This window comes from Chinchilla lanigera, unplaced genomic scaffold (assembly GCF_000276665.1).
Source record: "Chinchilla lanigera isolate Chin_1 unplaced genomic scaffold, ChiLan1.0 scaffold00013, whole genome shotgun sequence".
NCBI lineage: Eukaryota > Metazoa > Chordata > Mammalia > Rodentia > Chinchillidae > Chinchilla > Chinchilla lanigera.
The window spans coordinates 32,289,165-32,304,786 of NW_004955414.1; the positions used below are offsets into that span (position 1 = coordinate 32,289,165).

The following is a 15,622-nucleotide window of genomic DNA, read 5'->3' on the forward strand; positions in this document are numbered from 1 at the left end:
TCCGCCGCGCCCCACCACCTGCGGGGCCCCGCGTGCCCAGACTCTAGCGGGAATCGGGCCCTGGTGCCTCTGGCGCTGGAGAGAGGAGCGGGAGGGGAAGGGGACAGTGGGGCGGGTGCGCACGCGTGTCGGGTGGGTGTGCGCGGAGCTGGGGAGGGGAGAAGGTCCGCGTGGGCCTTGAGCGCATGGGCTGGGGTCTCGAGGGTGAACACACCTGGGCAAGGCTGGGAGGGACACAGTGAGATCAGCGGGTTGGGTGGAGACCCAGTGGCTCAAGCCTCCAATTAGGAGCGTTAATTTAGGAGGGCGCTCGGAAATGCTCAGAAGCGCACCCAAGCGCAGTCTCAGAGGTACTCTATAGCTCTCCCACAAGGATCTTTCAACACTCCTGCTAAGTGCAGTAGTAATCACTCCTGTCTGCTTGCTACTGAAAAAGTCTTGCTAAATCCGGGGCGTTGCGGTCGAACTTGGGATCCTCCTGCCTCAGTCTTCTAGAAACAAAGCTCGGGGAAGTTACAGGACTGACCCGAGGTTTCCAGCCAGCTCCTCAGATCCCACATCCTCACCCTCTCCTGTTACCCAACCCTGTAACATCCTAACCTTCCGGTGACTGGCAGAGGACCGGCAGGAAGGGGTCCTAACCTCAGGCTGAAAAGAAGGCTGCAGAAGTACATTCTGCCAGAGGAATGAGGGTGAAACCCTCTTTGTGTTCTTCTTGTGGGTGAACAGAACCCAGGCCCTCCCCACTGAGCTACACTCCCAGCAGCCTGCCAAGGGAGGGTATTATTAGCTTGACCTGGGATAGGCTTCACAGGTTCGAGGACAGGGTGAAATTGTAAAGATAATGTGATGCCTTCTTATACTTTTCCGAGAGAAAAACCCCTAGATTTAGGAGTATGGAGCATAAGTGCATGTGTTCTCAGGAAGGATCACCAGACATCAAGGAAAGAGCTCTTCAGCCCTTTTCCTAGGAGCTTCTCAAGCTTGTGCTGAGGCTGCTTCCACGTCTCCAAGCCTTTCCAGCCCACTGCCCGCCAAACCTAGGCTTTTCCCCCGGGGCCCAGGCACTGCAACCCAGAGTGCATCCCAGGGAAGGCAGGGGCTCAGGGGCCCATGGCCTCAGTCGGTCTCCAACCTTCACGACTGTCTCAGAAGCAGAAAGACTTTGACTTTTCAGCATCAGTTAAAATCGTGAAAACTTGGTGGCAGTAAATGTCCAGCGCTAGGGACAACGCAGCCAAATAGAACAAGTGTATGAGCTAAGGCAGGAATCTGAGGTGTGTGTATGCCGTGAGTTCAGTGCTGTGTATGACAGCAGCCAGTAGGGGAAGCAAAGACCTGGAGTGGGCTAGGGCAGCACTCGGTGTGTGTTAGCTACCCGAGCAGTGCACACTATTGTCACCCCCTCTCCTTCAGAATGAGACCACTAGGTTTAGAGAGATGAGATCATGTTCCCATGGTCACTCAGCAAGACCTTTTTCTTTTAGACTTTTTTTTTTTTGGAGGGGGAGGTCCCAAGATTTTTCATACTTTCTGCAATATTTCTTGTTTTTGTAGTTTCAGCTTCAGCGTTTCACACTTTTGGCCAGGCTGTGTTTCTTTTTCTTTTTATTTGTTTTTTGGTATCAGGAATTGAACTCAGGACCTTGTGCTTGCCATACGTTTCTTTACAGTAGTACAGTCATGCACCGTATAATGCCATTTCAGTCAGCTAGACTCTGCGTACGTGACAGTGGCCCCATAACACTGTATGGCCTAGTGATGTCACAGCCGTCTTAGTTTGTGAAATCCATGCTTGGTGTTGACATGACGGCATTATCTAATGACACAGCCTGAGAACATGTCCCCGCTCTTAAACACGACAACGATAGTATCTATATTTTTAAAGAACAGGCTTTCCAGGATTGCCTCTACCACTACTGGTTATGTCTTTGGGCGAATCACTATTCTATGCTTCTGTTACCTTATTTCTAAATGGAAATGGGCTTGGCCAGGCAGTGTGTGGCTGACTTCCTTCTTGCGATGGACTGAATGCTTATGTCCCGCAAACCCCAGCTCCCAAGGTGGTGGTGTTAGGAGATGGGCCCTTTGGGAGATGATTAGGTCATGTGAGAAGCAGCCTCACGGGTGGGATCCATGCCTAGAGAGCTCATTTGCCCCTTCTGCTGTGTGGGGTTCCAGGGAGAAGATGGCTGACTATGAGGCCCTCACCAGACGCTGATTCTCCTGCCTCCTTGATTTTAGACTTCCTGGCCAGCAGAGCTGTGAGAAATAAATTCCTGTTGCTGATAAGCCACTGGTCTGTGGTGTTTTTATTACAGCAGCCGGACTGGACTAGGACACTTGTGTGCTGGTTAGAACTTGGTGTAGGAAGGTAGCAAGCATGAGCACTGCGTGTGATCCGTGTGATTCTGTGTGGGAGGAGGAAGGCAGGCATGTGGTCAGAGAAAGACCTGTCCTTTTTGGCCGTAGAAACTCCCGGAAGGAGGATGGAGTGTGGGAGACAGGGACAAAGACATTGAGACAGATGCGCAGCTGTTGCCTAATATTTATCGGCTCTAAGTAAACATCACTTGAGTTCCCCCCTCACGACCTATGTAGAGCCGAAAATCTCTTTTTAGCTAAAGTGTATAAGTTAAAAATTCAAATTGGTTTTTATAGTTGCTAATGCTGGTTTTATTTTTTCTGATAGCCAGCATTTCCCTGAAAAAATAATTATTTAATGTGATATGTATGCTCTGGTGTTGGGGCAGAAGACAGGAAAGAAGGCTGGAGAGAAGCAGCCCCTTTTCCACTGCAGCTAGAGGAATGGCATGGAATCCCTTTGCTGTTCCAGGGACTAGGCCCTAGCAGGACTGGGTGGGGACAACAGCACGGAGACGCTGCTTGCTTCCCTAATGGGCAGAAATAACCTGGCGTGGCCAGTAGGAGCAGCAACCTGTAACTGAGACGATCAGTAGTAGGCACTTACTAAGCAGCTGCTGTGTACCAGCTGGGTTGCTGTGTAACCCTACAAATGAGTGTCACTGTGTCCTTGGGAAAGTGATCCTGGGTCACATGGCCCTGTAGGATGCAGAACTTTGTTTGGGACTCAGGTTTGGCTGGGTTTAGAACCCATTCACTTCCTGCACCGATGGCTCTCAAAGAGCGGTCCCTGAGCCAAGAGCATTACCTGAGAATTTGTTAGAAATGCAAATTCTCCGGCCAGCCTCAGTCCTATTAAATCCGACTCTCTGGGGATAGAGTTCAAAACTCTGTCCTGTAGTGACTAACAAGTCCTCTAGGGAATGCTGAAGTTTGAAAACCCTTGTTCTCTAAGAAGCAATAGCGGGTGGTCCCTGGCCTCAAGGGCTTGCAGTGTGGCTGGGAAAACAAGGTAAACATGGTATATTTATCAAAAAGAGAAGAGAGGAGAGGTAGGGGATAAGAAGGGGAGGGGAGGAGAGTGGAGGCAGAAAGGGGAGAGGATGAGAAAGGAGGGATGGAGAGAGGAGAGGAGGAGGGGGAAGGAGAGAAGAGGGGAGAGAAGGAAAACGTTGGCTGGGTTTGGAGAGGTAGTCTTTAGGGGAAACACGGTCTTGGGGATTGGCCCATCCTGCACAGCGGGGGAAGGAAAGCTGTCCGCTTGGGTGTGCACAGGTGGGGGAGCTGGGGTCAATTCTCAGCAGTGAGTAAGGGCAGTGAGTAGGTGAGCGAATGAGTCTTGATAGGATAAAAGCACTGGGGGTGTGCGGGGGTTGGGGGACTGCTGGTGCTCCGGGGTGCCCTGGCATTCCCAGCTAACGTGTTCCCGGGATGCCCTCCCGGCATTCCCAGCTAACATGTTTCCGCATAGACTCTGCCCTACAGGCTGGCCACCCTCATGCATGCTCAACACCAGGCAATGGAAGCTGAAATTTTCCTCCTGTGGGGATAGCACCCCAGTTGCCCAGCCATCTGGTAACTGCTTTCAATACTGAGTTCAAATGCTACTTCCCCTGAGGTAGATGCCCTGAAATGTCCCTCCCTTGGGTCTCCCTGCACTATGTACGGTCCCTGTCATTGCCCTCACCACATTGGGATTGTTCATTTATGGGTTCTGCGTGCCCCACTGGGCTGGGAGCTACTTAAGGGCTGAGCCTGAGTCTCAAGGGGCTTTAGCTCTGGCACAGAGTTAAATAATTTCAATAAACATCTGTAAAATGGATGAATGAATGAGTGGGTGCATGAATGAATGACTCAGCCAGGGATCATGTTTACCCTTGGATGTAACAGCTGTGTACTTGTTCAGCTAAGTGGAAAATTGATGTCCATAAATTGGTTTCAACCTTCTCATTGACTTGCACTGTGTCATCAGAGAGGTAGTCTCTTTGTTTTGGCAGATTACTCTTCATTCATTTACTGATCTCTGACTATGTGCTAGGCACCCTCTGAATTGGTGGAGGTAAAGAGATGAATCTAGAGCTTGTGTCAAAGGATGCAAGTCTCCTGGGAGTTCCCAACATCTCACTATTAAGGTTTATGTTTTTTATCGTCACTCTTTTTTGAGAGTGAGGTTAACCTCTTTTAAGTCGGAGGCATTTTTGAAAATCTGACAAAAGCTTTGGACTCTTACTCAGAAGGGGATACCTATGCCAGGATTTGTGAATGCTGCCTTAATCCATCTGAGGACTCTCACTTAGGAATAGCAGACCTGGGGGGCTGCCGAGCTGGTGGCTGCTGGGCTGTGTGGAGGGTCCGGGTTGTAGCAAGTAGGGTTTTGCCCCACAGTACCTGTCAGGGGAGCGGTAGGGCCTGACAGGTAGAGCGTGGCTCACTGTTCTCAGAATTACCCAGGCTGGATGAAGAATCTGTGGCCAGAGTGGTCCCAGCTGTTCCACCTCCAGCCAGACAGGAAGGAGCATCTTCCTTCGAGGTGGCTACCTTCACTGCCTGCCAGTGACGCTCACGGAGAACCTGCCGCTGTCTGCAACCTGCCTTCAGCACACTTCATGTGGGTGCACACAGGGAAATAAAGATTCTTCGGATTTCTCTGAGCTCCTGTTAAAAGCCCATGCCTCCTGAGACTTGGAAATGTATGGCATAAAAATAAGGAATTGTGTTTTCACTTTCCCTAGAGGCATTTTGCCCTTCTAATACATGAAAATTAGAGCAATAGCTATTTGTCTAGGTAATGTTTCCGTTCCAAAGGGCTAATAAAATGTACCCAGCAATTCTACTTTGAGGCATAGTCCTAAAAGAATCAAAAGCAGGACCTCGAGGAGATATGCTTGCCTCCATGGATGGATAGCAGCACTCTTCACAGTAGCAAAAATGCGGAGCAGCCCAAACATCCACTGAGAGATGGATTGGTTAAATAAAATGAAGTAATACATCCAATGGAATATTTATTATTCAGTGTTAAAGAGGAAGGAAAGTCCAACAAGGGCCGCAATGGATGAACCTCGAGGACATTAGGTAAGTGGAATAAGCCAATCACAGAAGATAAAATATGCAAATTACCTAGAGTAGTCATATTCATAGAGATAGGAAGTGGAATGGGGGTTGGTAACCCAGCAATTCTTTTTTGTTTAATTGGTACACAGTTTCAATTTTACAAGGTAAAACATTCTAGAGATGGATGGTGGTAATGGTTGTACAATGTGGGTGTTCTAATGCAATTGAACTGGACACTTAGAAATGATTAAGATAGTAAATTTTATGTTATGTGTAATTTAGCACGATTTTTTTTTTAAAAAGTGAAGGTTCCCTTATGCTAAAGAAGGCCAGAACCAAGTCCTAAGGTTAAGCCCCCAAGGTGACAGGAAGCCCTAGGTATTTACATTGTTTGGTTGTTTTTTTTTTTTTTTTTTCTCAGTACCGAGAATCAAACTCACAACCTCACGCTTGCCAGGCAGGCGCTGTGCCACTGCCTGTAAATCCCCAGGCCCGGTATTTACATTTCTAAAGGTCGGGATGAGGATCCCTAATTCTGGCCATCCTTCCTCAAAGAAGCAAAACTGTGTTTCTCCCTCTCCTTTGTGGGGAGTGTGTGTGTATGTGCTTGTGTGTGTGTGTGTGTGTGTGTGTGTCTATCTCCTGTGTACAAAACAGAGACAATTTATTGTTTTCCACCCCTTACATCTCCTGCTGGAGAATTTTCTATTGGATTTTCTTTGCATTGTCCCAGGGTTAAAGTCTGGGCAAAAGGAAATGATGTACTTACTACCTACTGGAAAATAGTTGACAAGAAGTCTGCATCTCTTCTATCTCTGTGTGCATTCTGAATAAAATTAATAACAGTGAATATGAAAACCCCACCACGTACACTCATGCCCGCACATGCTTAGCTGGTGGCCTCTCTGGGGAGCAAGGGTTGCTTCCATAGAGAAATGGAGAATACAGGAATGATTTTTTGCACTGAATGCACAAGCAGATGGGTGGGGCAAGCCCCCCATTTGCTCCAGGCATAGGTGTGGGGGTACAGAGATGGGTGCCTGCTGCTAGGAAACTCCAGCCCTAAGAGACAAAAAGGCCCCAGCCTGCTCTTTCTGCAACATCTATTCCAGATGTTTAAAAAATGAATATTAATTTGAGAACCAAGAGCTGTTTCTAAGTACTTTATTCTGTTTTTTCTTTTATCCTCACAATTCTATAAAGTGGGTACTGTTTATATCCTTTTTATAACTGAAGAACAAAGACAGAAATTAAGTAATGTGACTGAGGTCTCATTTCAGTTTTACTTCTCAGGACATTTGGGGAACAAGGGTTGGAACCTGCATCTCAGCTCTGGGGCTCTTGAGTTATAGCAGGGTCTCTCATTTTCTCATTTCTCATCCCCAAGTGGTGGCCAAGCAACCAGTCCAGGAGCTGGGAGTTAGGTGATCCACACAGAGGGGTTCCGCAGGGCCTTCTCAGGATAGGTCCCTGGCAGAGGAAAGGCAGGAACCAAAGGAAGGGAGGGAGGCTCACTTCTGGTGACAGCAGCACTTAGGGACAGCCTTTGTGCCTGCTCGGATCCATTTCAACCCTTCTTCTGTAGCAGGACCCACCCTGCTTTTCCTTCTGGAACACATCCTTCCCTTTTATTTAGTCTGTGTGGTCCTGGCAGGGAGAACTTTACCCCCTGGCTCCATAGGTGGAAGTTGACCTGGGTCTGGCCAACCAGGGTGGCACATGCCCGCACTGAGCTACTCAGAGTGACTCATCAGGACAGAGACGTGCTTTATCCACTGGCTTGCACTTCCTGGTAGAATACATTTGGAATGGTGTAGAAAGAGCCAACGAGACGAGGGTAGAGCCAAGAGATGGTGCGATGGTTAATTTTATATGTCAACTCCGCTGGGCCACAATGTTCAGATATTTAGTCAAACACATCTAGATTTCACTATGAAGGCACTTTTTAGATGAGATTAACATCCAAGTCAGTGGACATTGAGTAATTCACTTCCATTATGGGGGTGAACCTCATCCAATTAGCCTTAATTGAAAAAAATGACTGATGTCCCCAACCGGAGAGGGCATTCTGCCAATAGGCTGTCTTTGGACTTGAGCTAAAATATCAACTCTTCCCTGGTTCCTGCTGGCCTTCCTTAAAGAGTTTGGGCTTGCTAGCCCCATGATTGTGTGAGCCAATTCCTTAAAACAGAAACAAAACAATACTCTCTTTCCTTCTCTCCATATGTACGTACAAATATAATTGTTCCTACTTCTTTGGCAAACTCTGACTCATACAGATGCTTGAGCAGAGTCCTGATGTCACATTTTCAGCATCTGGATCCAGCCAAAGCTGACATCAAAAAATATCCCTGGATTTTTCATGTAAATGGTCCTTCTGAGTTGGGTTTCTGTCACTTGCAACCACCGGCCCTGTGTCAGGAGGGAGCAGCAAGCTCACACCATCTGAGTTCTCAGTCTATGCCAAACCCAGGGCTTCCTTCTTACTATTGACCTGGGCCTGCAAAGGTGCATAGCAAGTTCACATGGTCTTGAGGAGGACAGACAACGGAAGTGATGGAGCAAGGCGAGTCCAGGAAATAGAAGAGTTCCATGTGCCCACAGCGTAGGCAGCAATTGGCAAGAGACCTGCTGGAGAGGTGGCCAGGGGCCAGGTGATATAGGGCTTTATGTGCAAAGTAAGAGTTTGGTCATTGTCCTGAGGACAGCAAGGAAACCACTGAAGAGCCCCAAGTAGGGGAGAGACAGGATCTGCTCCAGGCTTTGGTGGGCTCACTCTGCAAAGGGAAAGACACAACAAAATAGAAAGGAGAAGTAGGGCAGAATTAGTTCCTGGGTGGATGTTTTCCTGGTGCTCCTGAAGTTTGATTCTGTATATCACTTCTTTCTCATCTACTTGAAGCAGGATGGTACAGTGGTTAATGCTACAGACACCCTGGGCCACCCACCTAATTCTAAATCCGGTATTACTTACTCTTTAAGCCCAGACTTGTTACTGAACACCTAGGTGCCTCAGTTTCCCCAGTGAAGATAATGGCATTGTCTTCCTCCTAGGGTTCATTGTAAGGGTTAATCAAGTCACTACACATTTACAGTGCAGCCCAGTGCTTGGGGACAGGCACCTGGCAGAGATGTTCCTCAATTTACCACAGTGTTAGCCTGCTTGGGTGTACCCAGCCTCAGCCCATGGCCACAGTAGGTCCTGCACAGCTGGTAACATGGCCCCACAAGACTGTAAACTTTTAACACAGTTGTGTGATTTTTAGTGATATTCTTCATGACTACAGAGTACTGTGTAGGGGAAGGCTTGGTGCAATGTTAATTCAGCCTCCTGTACCCACCAGTTGGTCAAATGAAGACTCAAGTGTATTAGACGTCACGTGTGCTTGGGCACCTGGGTGTGTAGACTGCAGTGATTACTGATACCAGCATCTCAACCTACCCACATATGTGTGTGCCTGTGAAGATGGACATTTGCTGTTACTAAGCAGACATGTAAGTTTTCCTGTTTAATTATTAAACTCAGGCTTGTGTTATTTACTAAAATAATTTAATGAGTCAAAAGAGCTTTTTTAGTAGTTGCGGTATATAGGAAGTGTAAAAATGCATCAAATAATTTTTTGCTTTTGATATTGTTATAATTATATATACAACATCACAGACACTAGAAAAATAAGTTGTTGCTTATTTATGAATTTTTAAAAAATCTCAGCATGGCTTCAGTGTCATCTCAAAAGAAAACAGAACCCCAAAAGAGAAAAATCGTGATGGAGTGTTCAATGAAAGATGGACAGATGAGGGGCTGGGGATTTAGCTCAGTGGCACACAGCCTGCCTGGCAAGGGCAAAACAAAACAAAACAAACAAAAACAAACCAACAAACAAAAAATGGACAGATGAGTACTTCTTTGTTAAGACAAATGACAAGGTGCTATGCTTAATTTGTATGAAAATTGTGTCAGTTCTCAAAGATCGCAATCTGAAAAGATATTATATGCAAAAATAAGCCACTAAATCTGCTGGCTGACAAAGAATGTAAAGAATGGTAAAGACAAAATAGCTGTGAACCAAAAAAGCTTATAATCTCAACACATTTTTAGCAAAGTTTTCTATTATACAAGCTAGTTAGAAGATCAACATCATTTATCAATGGCGAATTTACTAAGCAATGTGTGCAAAGCATGGGATCTGCAATGTGTCTGAATAAAAAAATGGCTTTTTCTAACATCAGTTTGTCTCACCAAACTACAGCCAGGGTATTAAAGAAACAGAAAAATCTATTAAAAGAGATTTGGAGAGTACAGCTGTGAGTGTCAAATTTTACACTTTGGTGACAGATGAAAATATTGATGCTCGGGAGTGGCTCAGGTTGCCATTCTCATAGAGATACTGATAATGGATACAATGTAGCTGAAGAAATGGTGTCTTAGTCACTTTCCTTGTCACTGTCACAAAATAACTAATGCCTGCAACTTCAAGGAGGAGAGGTTTACTTGGGCTCGCATTTCTTTGAGGTTTCAATCTACAGTTTGCTGTCTCCAAGGCAGAAAAGCAGAGGGCCGTGAGGAGGAAGGCTGCTTGTGTCACGGTAGCAGGGAAGCAGAGAGCGTCCAGGGAGGAGCTGGGAAGGGACATGAACCCTTCTGAGTCACATACAAAGTGACCAGATCCCATCTCCTAGGAAACGTAAGTAGCCATTATTTCTGGGGGACCTAGAGCTGAAAGGCTAAGAAAGGCTCTTTTCTCAAAGAAGTTAGTTCCTTAGTTGGTTTTCTTTCACTTATTCACGGTATCTATCTTCTATCTATCTATCTATCTATCTATCTATCTATCTATCTCTCTACCTATCTAATTGTTAATCCTAACTGCTCTGTAATCCAATCAGCTTCCAAAAGTCCCACTTAGGAGCACATGAGGCTTTGGGGGGACATCTAGATATAAACCACCACAAACAGCTTTTTTCATGCCATTAAGACACAGCTAAATGTCATGAATTTTAGGAAGCGGTGAAAAATCACATTAAAGCAATTTTCTTTAACTTTTGTCACATATTAACATACCTGGTGTCGCTTTTAATGGTGTGCTAATGATAGTTGGTTAAAAACAAAGGGGATCTATAAAATCAGTAGATGATGATGCAATTACTGCTAGAATTCACATTTGATGAAATATTGCTGCATAATACATCAAGAAAATTCATGTGTGGAAGCCTTAAAAATGGATAATGCCTTGCAAATCGTCATCAAAGCTATGAATTTTATAGGGTCCAAGGGACTGAATCATCAATTTCAGGAGTTCCTTAAAGTATGGATACTAATTATAGGGATATCATTTACTTTTCTGAAGTAAGATGGCTAAATTGAGGCAAAATGTTGAAAAGATTTTATGATTTGAGAGATGAAATCAAGTCATTTATGGACTGAAAAGGAAAATTTGTGCCAACCCTTGAAGATGAAAAGTGGTTTGTAGATTTAGCATTTTTGGTGGATTTGATTGCTCATTTAAGTGACTTAAGCAGGTGTCTTCAAGGTGAAAATTAACATATCTGTGCTATGTTTGAAAATGCAACAGCTTTCAAAATAAAACTTAACTTATAGCAAGCTTAGGTTATGGCAAATAGTTTTGTGTTAGATACCGCTGGTCTTGCTACACCCATCAGTTAGCTAACTTTCCATTACTGTAACAAAATACCTGAGATAAACAGCCTAAAAGTAGCAAAGTTACATTCTGGCTTGCAGTGTTGGAGGTTTTTGGATACATTGCTCTTGAGCCTGTGTTGAGGCATCACGTCATGGTGGGAGTACATTGTGGGAAGGCCCACACTTCATGGCCAGAAGCCAAGAAGAGAGGAAGGGACCCATAATCTCCTTCAAGGAACATCTCCAAAGACCTAACTCCTCCCGCTGGACCCCATTTCTTCCACCATCTTCTATTAGCATCAAACTGGACCCTAAATCTTACCACACAGGCCTGGGGGGACTTTCCAGATGTAAAGTATAGCACCATCATAAATTGGAAATATTATAAGCTAAAAATGCACATAAGACACCTAACCTACCAGTCATCATAGCAACTTAGCAACATAGTACACAGAACATGGGTTGTTTCCCCTGGGGAGCTTGTGGCTGACTAGGAGCTGTGGCTCACACTGCTCAGGGTTGCCAGAGAGTATCACACTCCACATGTTGCTGGCCAGGGAAAGGATCAAAGTTAAACATTTGAAGTAAAGTTTCAACTGAATGTCTATTGCCTTTGCACCATTGTAAAGCCAAAAAATCACAGTGGAATGAATTACCCTAAGTCAGGGCGCCTTAGTAGTTGGTAGCAATCATTGCTATGTAGGTCAGCAGCAGGGATGGGGAGCCCTGGGCTGCAGCTGTGGCCCTCTGCCCTCTCCACCTGCCCTCTCCAGGGTCCATGCCTGCCTCTTCCAGTTCTCACAGAAGTCAGGCCAGCCTGGGCCCCAGGGATCAGGGAAGTGCCACCACGGGGCAGGAGAGAACAGGGCTCTCAGCTCAGGAAACAGTTTCCTACCCAAAGCTGAGAATTGAGAATTCTTCTGGGGCTGGGTGGGAATGAGCTTCCCAGCCCACAGAGGCCCGCAGGGAGCATCTCAGAGGCAGAGGTGAGAGGCCCAAAGCTGCCAGCTCCACAACCCTGGGGACGCTGTGGGAAGCTACTTCAATGAGAGGGACAGAATGCCAAGAACTCAGAGTCAAAGAGATCCTCGAGTTCCCAGCCTTTTAGGGTTGTGTTTCCACTGTGGGGTGCAGTTGAAAGGGTCTCTAATTGGTCACTTGCTCCTTGGCCTCAACATTTAGGGGTGGGGGTTTTCCTAGACATCTAGGGATAGCGGTCACACTCTAAGGGTGGCTACAGGGGTCACTGGTGGCTGGATTTCATAAGCTGTTAGCGGCTGCCAAGGGCAGGTTACAGCATGGGGATAGGGGCAATGGGTCCACCTCAAGTGACGGGGGACCAGTGGCACAAGGACCATGGGTGGCCTGGATGTATTTCGGCCCTAAGTATTCAGCCTTGGTCCCTGATGTGATCCCTATGTCTGCCTCAGTCCTCCTGTGGACTCCACCCTCGGCCTTACCTCTCATGGCCCCCAAAGCTGGTCAGGAACCGATTACTTCACACAAATCTTCTGAATTCCCTCTCCTGGATCGAACCCAGGGCCTTCGCACTGAGCTACATTCCCAGCCATTTTATTTTATTTTATTTTTTGAGACAGCATCTCGCTAAGTTGCTAAACTGCCTGCGTGGGCTGGGCTTGCACTTTCAACGCTCCTGCTTCGGCCTCTCAGAGTGCTGAGATTACAGGAATGCACCATCGTGCCTGGCTGACCTTTCTACTTCTTATGTGATTGGTACCAATTAATCTGCTATGTACTTAGATCAATAAGCACAACCTCCTAAAGGGAACTGATTTCCTTGGTGAAATCAAGGAATAGTATAGCCCACATATGCTGCCAGCCACAGGCCTTGCGATTGGTTCCTGAACTCAGGTGAGTTAGCCCAACTGAACCGAGCCAGTGGTGGTGGAAGTGTAGGTGAGGGTCTTCTAGGACGGGCACTGATGATGGTGATGATGATGATGATGATGTCTGTGGTACTAGGAACTGAACCCAGGACCTTCACACTGAGCTGCATCCAGCCCTTTTTTATTTTTAGTTTGAGACTGGGTCTTGCTAAGTGGCCCATGCTGACCTTGAACTTGCAGTCCTGCCTGAGCCTCCTGGAGGGATGGGGTTAGTCATGTGCCACCATGCCCTGCAAGGAAGTGACTTTGACAGTATGTCCAAGCTGAGCTTTGCAGAAGTCCAGGGAGCTGGTGACAGAGATGGGAGGGTGGCTGAAGAAGCTAAGAGGCCCTGAGGCTGCCGCCACAAGAGCTGGACCTCCAGGACACGCTGGATCAAAACCACCTTCCATTCCCAGCTCTCAGGGATGCCATGCTTTCTTATCTTGGATCTGCATGAGGCGCCTGGGATTTGTATGGGATTTGCCACTCCAGTTTTTCCTGGAGCTAGAGTCCCGATTGCCTGTAACCAGGAGGCCCTAGCTTGCCTCTGCTGAGGCCTTGGGGTGACACTCCCACTTCTGTCCCTTTCTTCCTCCATGAGATCGTCTGAGAAGTCTCATGGAGAGGGTGGACTCCCTGCACCCCCTCCCACGCTGTGTTGGTGACCCCAAGAGCAGTAGCTGCTGTCATGTTGTCCTTGAGAGAGACTGAGGGACTCCACACCTTGAGGTGACTGCTGGGGCTTCCTGCTTCTGGAACAGAGCAAAGGCCCTGCCACCTGGACCTCTTTTCCTGGCCTCTCTCTGCTAAGAACACCCCGAGCCCCACCCAGCTGTTTTCCTGCTGCCTCAGCTCTGCTCCTGGCCGGCCAGGCCGTTTTATCACCTCCTCACATCAGATGCAGGTCACAGCGCAGGGACCCGCTTCTCATCCTCGGATAGCAGCCGAAACCTTAAGATTTTTTTATTGGACAGTCTTGAATTGACTCCGATAGGCTGCACAAAAAACTTGTTTATGTTATCAATGAGCTTGGAGTACAGTTGCAGCAGCGGTTACAGCTGGAGACAGGTTAGAGGGACGATGGAGAGAAGAGAGAGGCTGGGGTCCTATAGGAGGCTCAAGGGAGGGGTCCCCAGAGCTGAGAGAGGCCAGAGTCCTGGGCCGGAAAGACAGGCTACTCCCTTCCTTCTGTGCTGGTCTTCAGCAGAGCGGCCTGAGGTATTCCTTGTCCAGCCAGCATTCTGGGCCACAGGGCTGGAAATTCCTGGATGCTGCTGAGTTTCAGGGACACCTGCTGGCGGACTTGCAAGACGGACGGCAGGCTTTGTGTTGAAGGGCAAGGTCCAGGCTCACATTTTCTAGGGGTGAAATTGCTTTCTCTCTCCAGACTTTAGAAGAAAGTCCTGTGGGGAAGAAGAAATGGACAAGGCAGGCGGAGGCCTGGTGGGTGACACAGTCCTGGGCGAGACCCCACACTGGGAGTCCCTGTCCTGGAAGCCCCAGGCCCTGCCCACCACACAGCCCGGAGCAGCTACACACCAGCCATAGCCACAGCACACAGGAGGCAGGGAGAAAGCAGAGAGGGCTCCCGGGAAGAGCGTGGAGGGGACTGAGAGGAAGAGGAGCAGAGATCTTTGGAAGAGCAAGTGACAGAAAACAGAGGGCCACTTCGGCCACCCCAGGAGCCATGGCTCAGGAGGCCAACTGTCCTGGGAGCTTAAAGCCTTGATGTTTTAGGAAACTTGTAAGAGAAAAGCCAACTTGCAAGAGTCCAGGTTTGGATCTGCCCCAGATGATGCCTGTGGGCTTCAGGCCACATACAACCCAGTTTCACGACCGCCCGGCACAGGGAGGGAACCACATCCCAAAGCTGAGCTCCGCAATGTGTCCCACAGATAGAGTCCCAGGCAAGGGAGGAAGAAGGCAGAGGACAGCTGGGGCTGAGGCCAGGACAGGGCAACACAGGACATGAGCAATGTGAACCCACTACTCCTGGTTCTTTGGACCAGCCTTACAGACCGTGTAACAGGGTCAGCTTTACCTAAGCCTGGGTCAGGTGGAGCAGGAGCTCCAACAGGGTGGCACCCATGGGAAAGGGAGGCACGTTTGGCTGAGGACACCCCTGGGGTAGCGGGAACATGCAGGTGGGACTCCTGTGGGCTTTCCCAGCCCAGCATGCTTGGCGTGAAGCACTGGTTCTGCCAGCAAACAATGGAGCTCAGGGCTCTCCCCGGCTCACTGGATGTCACGGTGGAGACCCAAGCCCATTCACAAGGGCTGTCAGAGCTGCATCCCAAGCCAGTAGGATGATGCCTCATGTTCCTGCCAGATGCCAGTCCAAAGAACCCGCCGGCAACGTGGGCAGCACGTGGCCACCACACGTGGCACGGGCGGATGGCTGCGGCCTCCTGCCTATTCACCGTGGGCTCCAGCTGCAGGAGAAACCCGTGTCTGTACACGGGAGAACCGGCTTCAAGGAGCTTTCGGACCGGCTGGGGGCTTTCGGCTGCAGAGGAGGGAAGAGAAGAGCTACATACACAGAACAGAGCAGGAAACAAAAAGAACGCCGTTACTCCTGGGCACAGCTCTGCCCGGCCTCTCCCTGCGCTTGCCTCCTGTCTTAGGTCCTGCCTAGGCCCTGGGGTCAACATCAGGGGCAAGACAGGTGGGGAAGTCGGGC

The 15,622-nt window shown here is 48.2% G+C and overlaps 1 protein-coding gene across 4 annotated transcripts in view; it reads right to left on the reverse strand.

Moving 5' to 3' along the window:
* Positions 1–13,880: 13,880 nt before the first annotated feature.
* Positions 13,881–15,622, reverse strand: part of Ush1c (Usher syndrome 1C) — a 48,357-nt gene continuing 46,615 nt past the window's right edge. For 2 of the 4 annotated variants that reach the window (XM_005380388.2, XM_013512089.1), the window contains 2 exons: positions 15,363–15,471; positions 13,881–14,345 (listed from right to left, as the gene is read on the reverse strand). In XM_005380388.2, coding sequence (XP_005380445.1) covers positions 14,301–14,345; positions 15,363–15,471 — 154 coding nt within the window. In that variant the 3' untranslated portion in view covers positions 13,881–14,300. The remainder of the gene's footprint in view (positions 14,346–15,362; positions 15,472–15,622) is intronic. The other 2 variants (XR_260217.2, XM_005380389.2) reach the window with 2 other exon arrangements.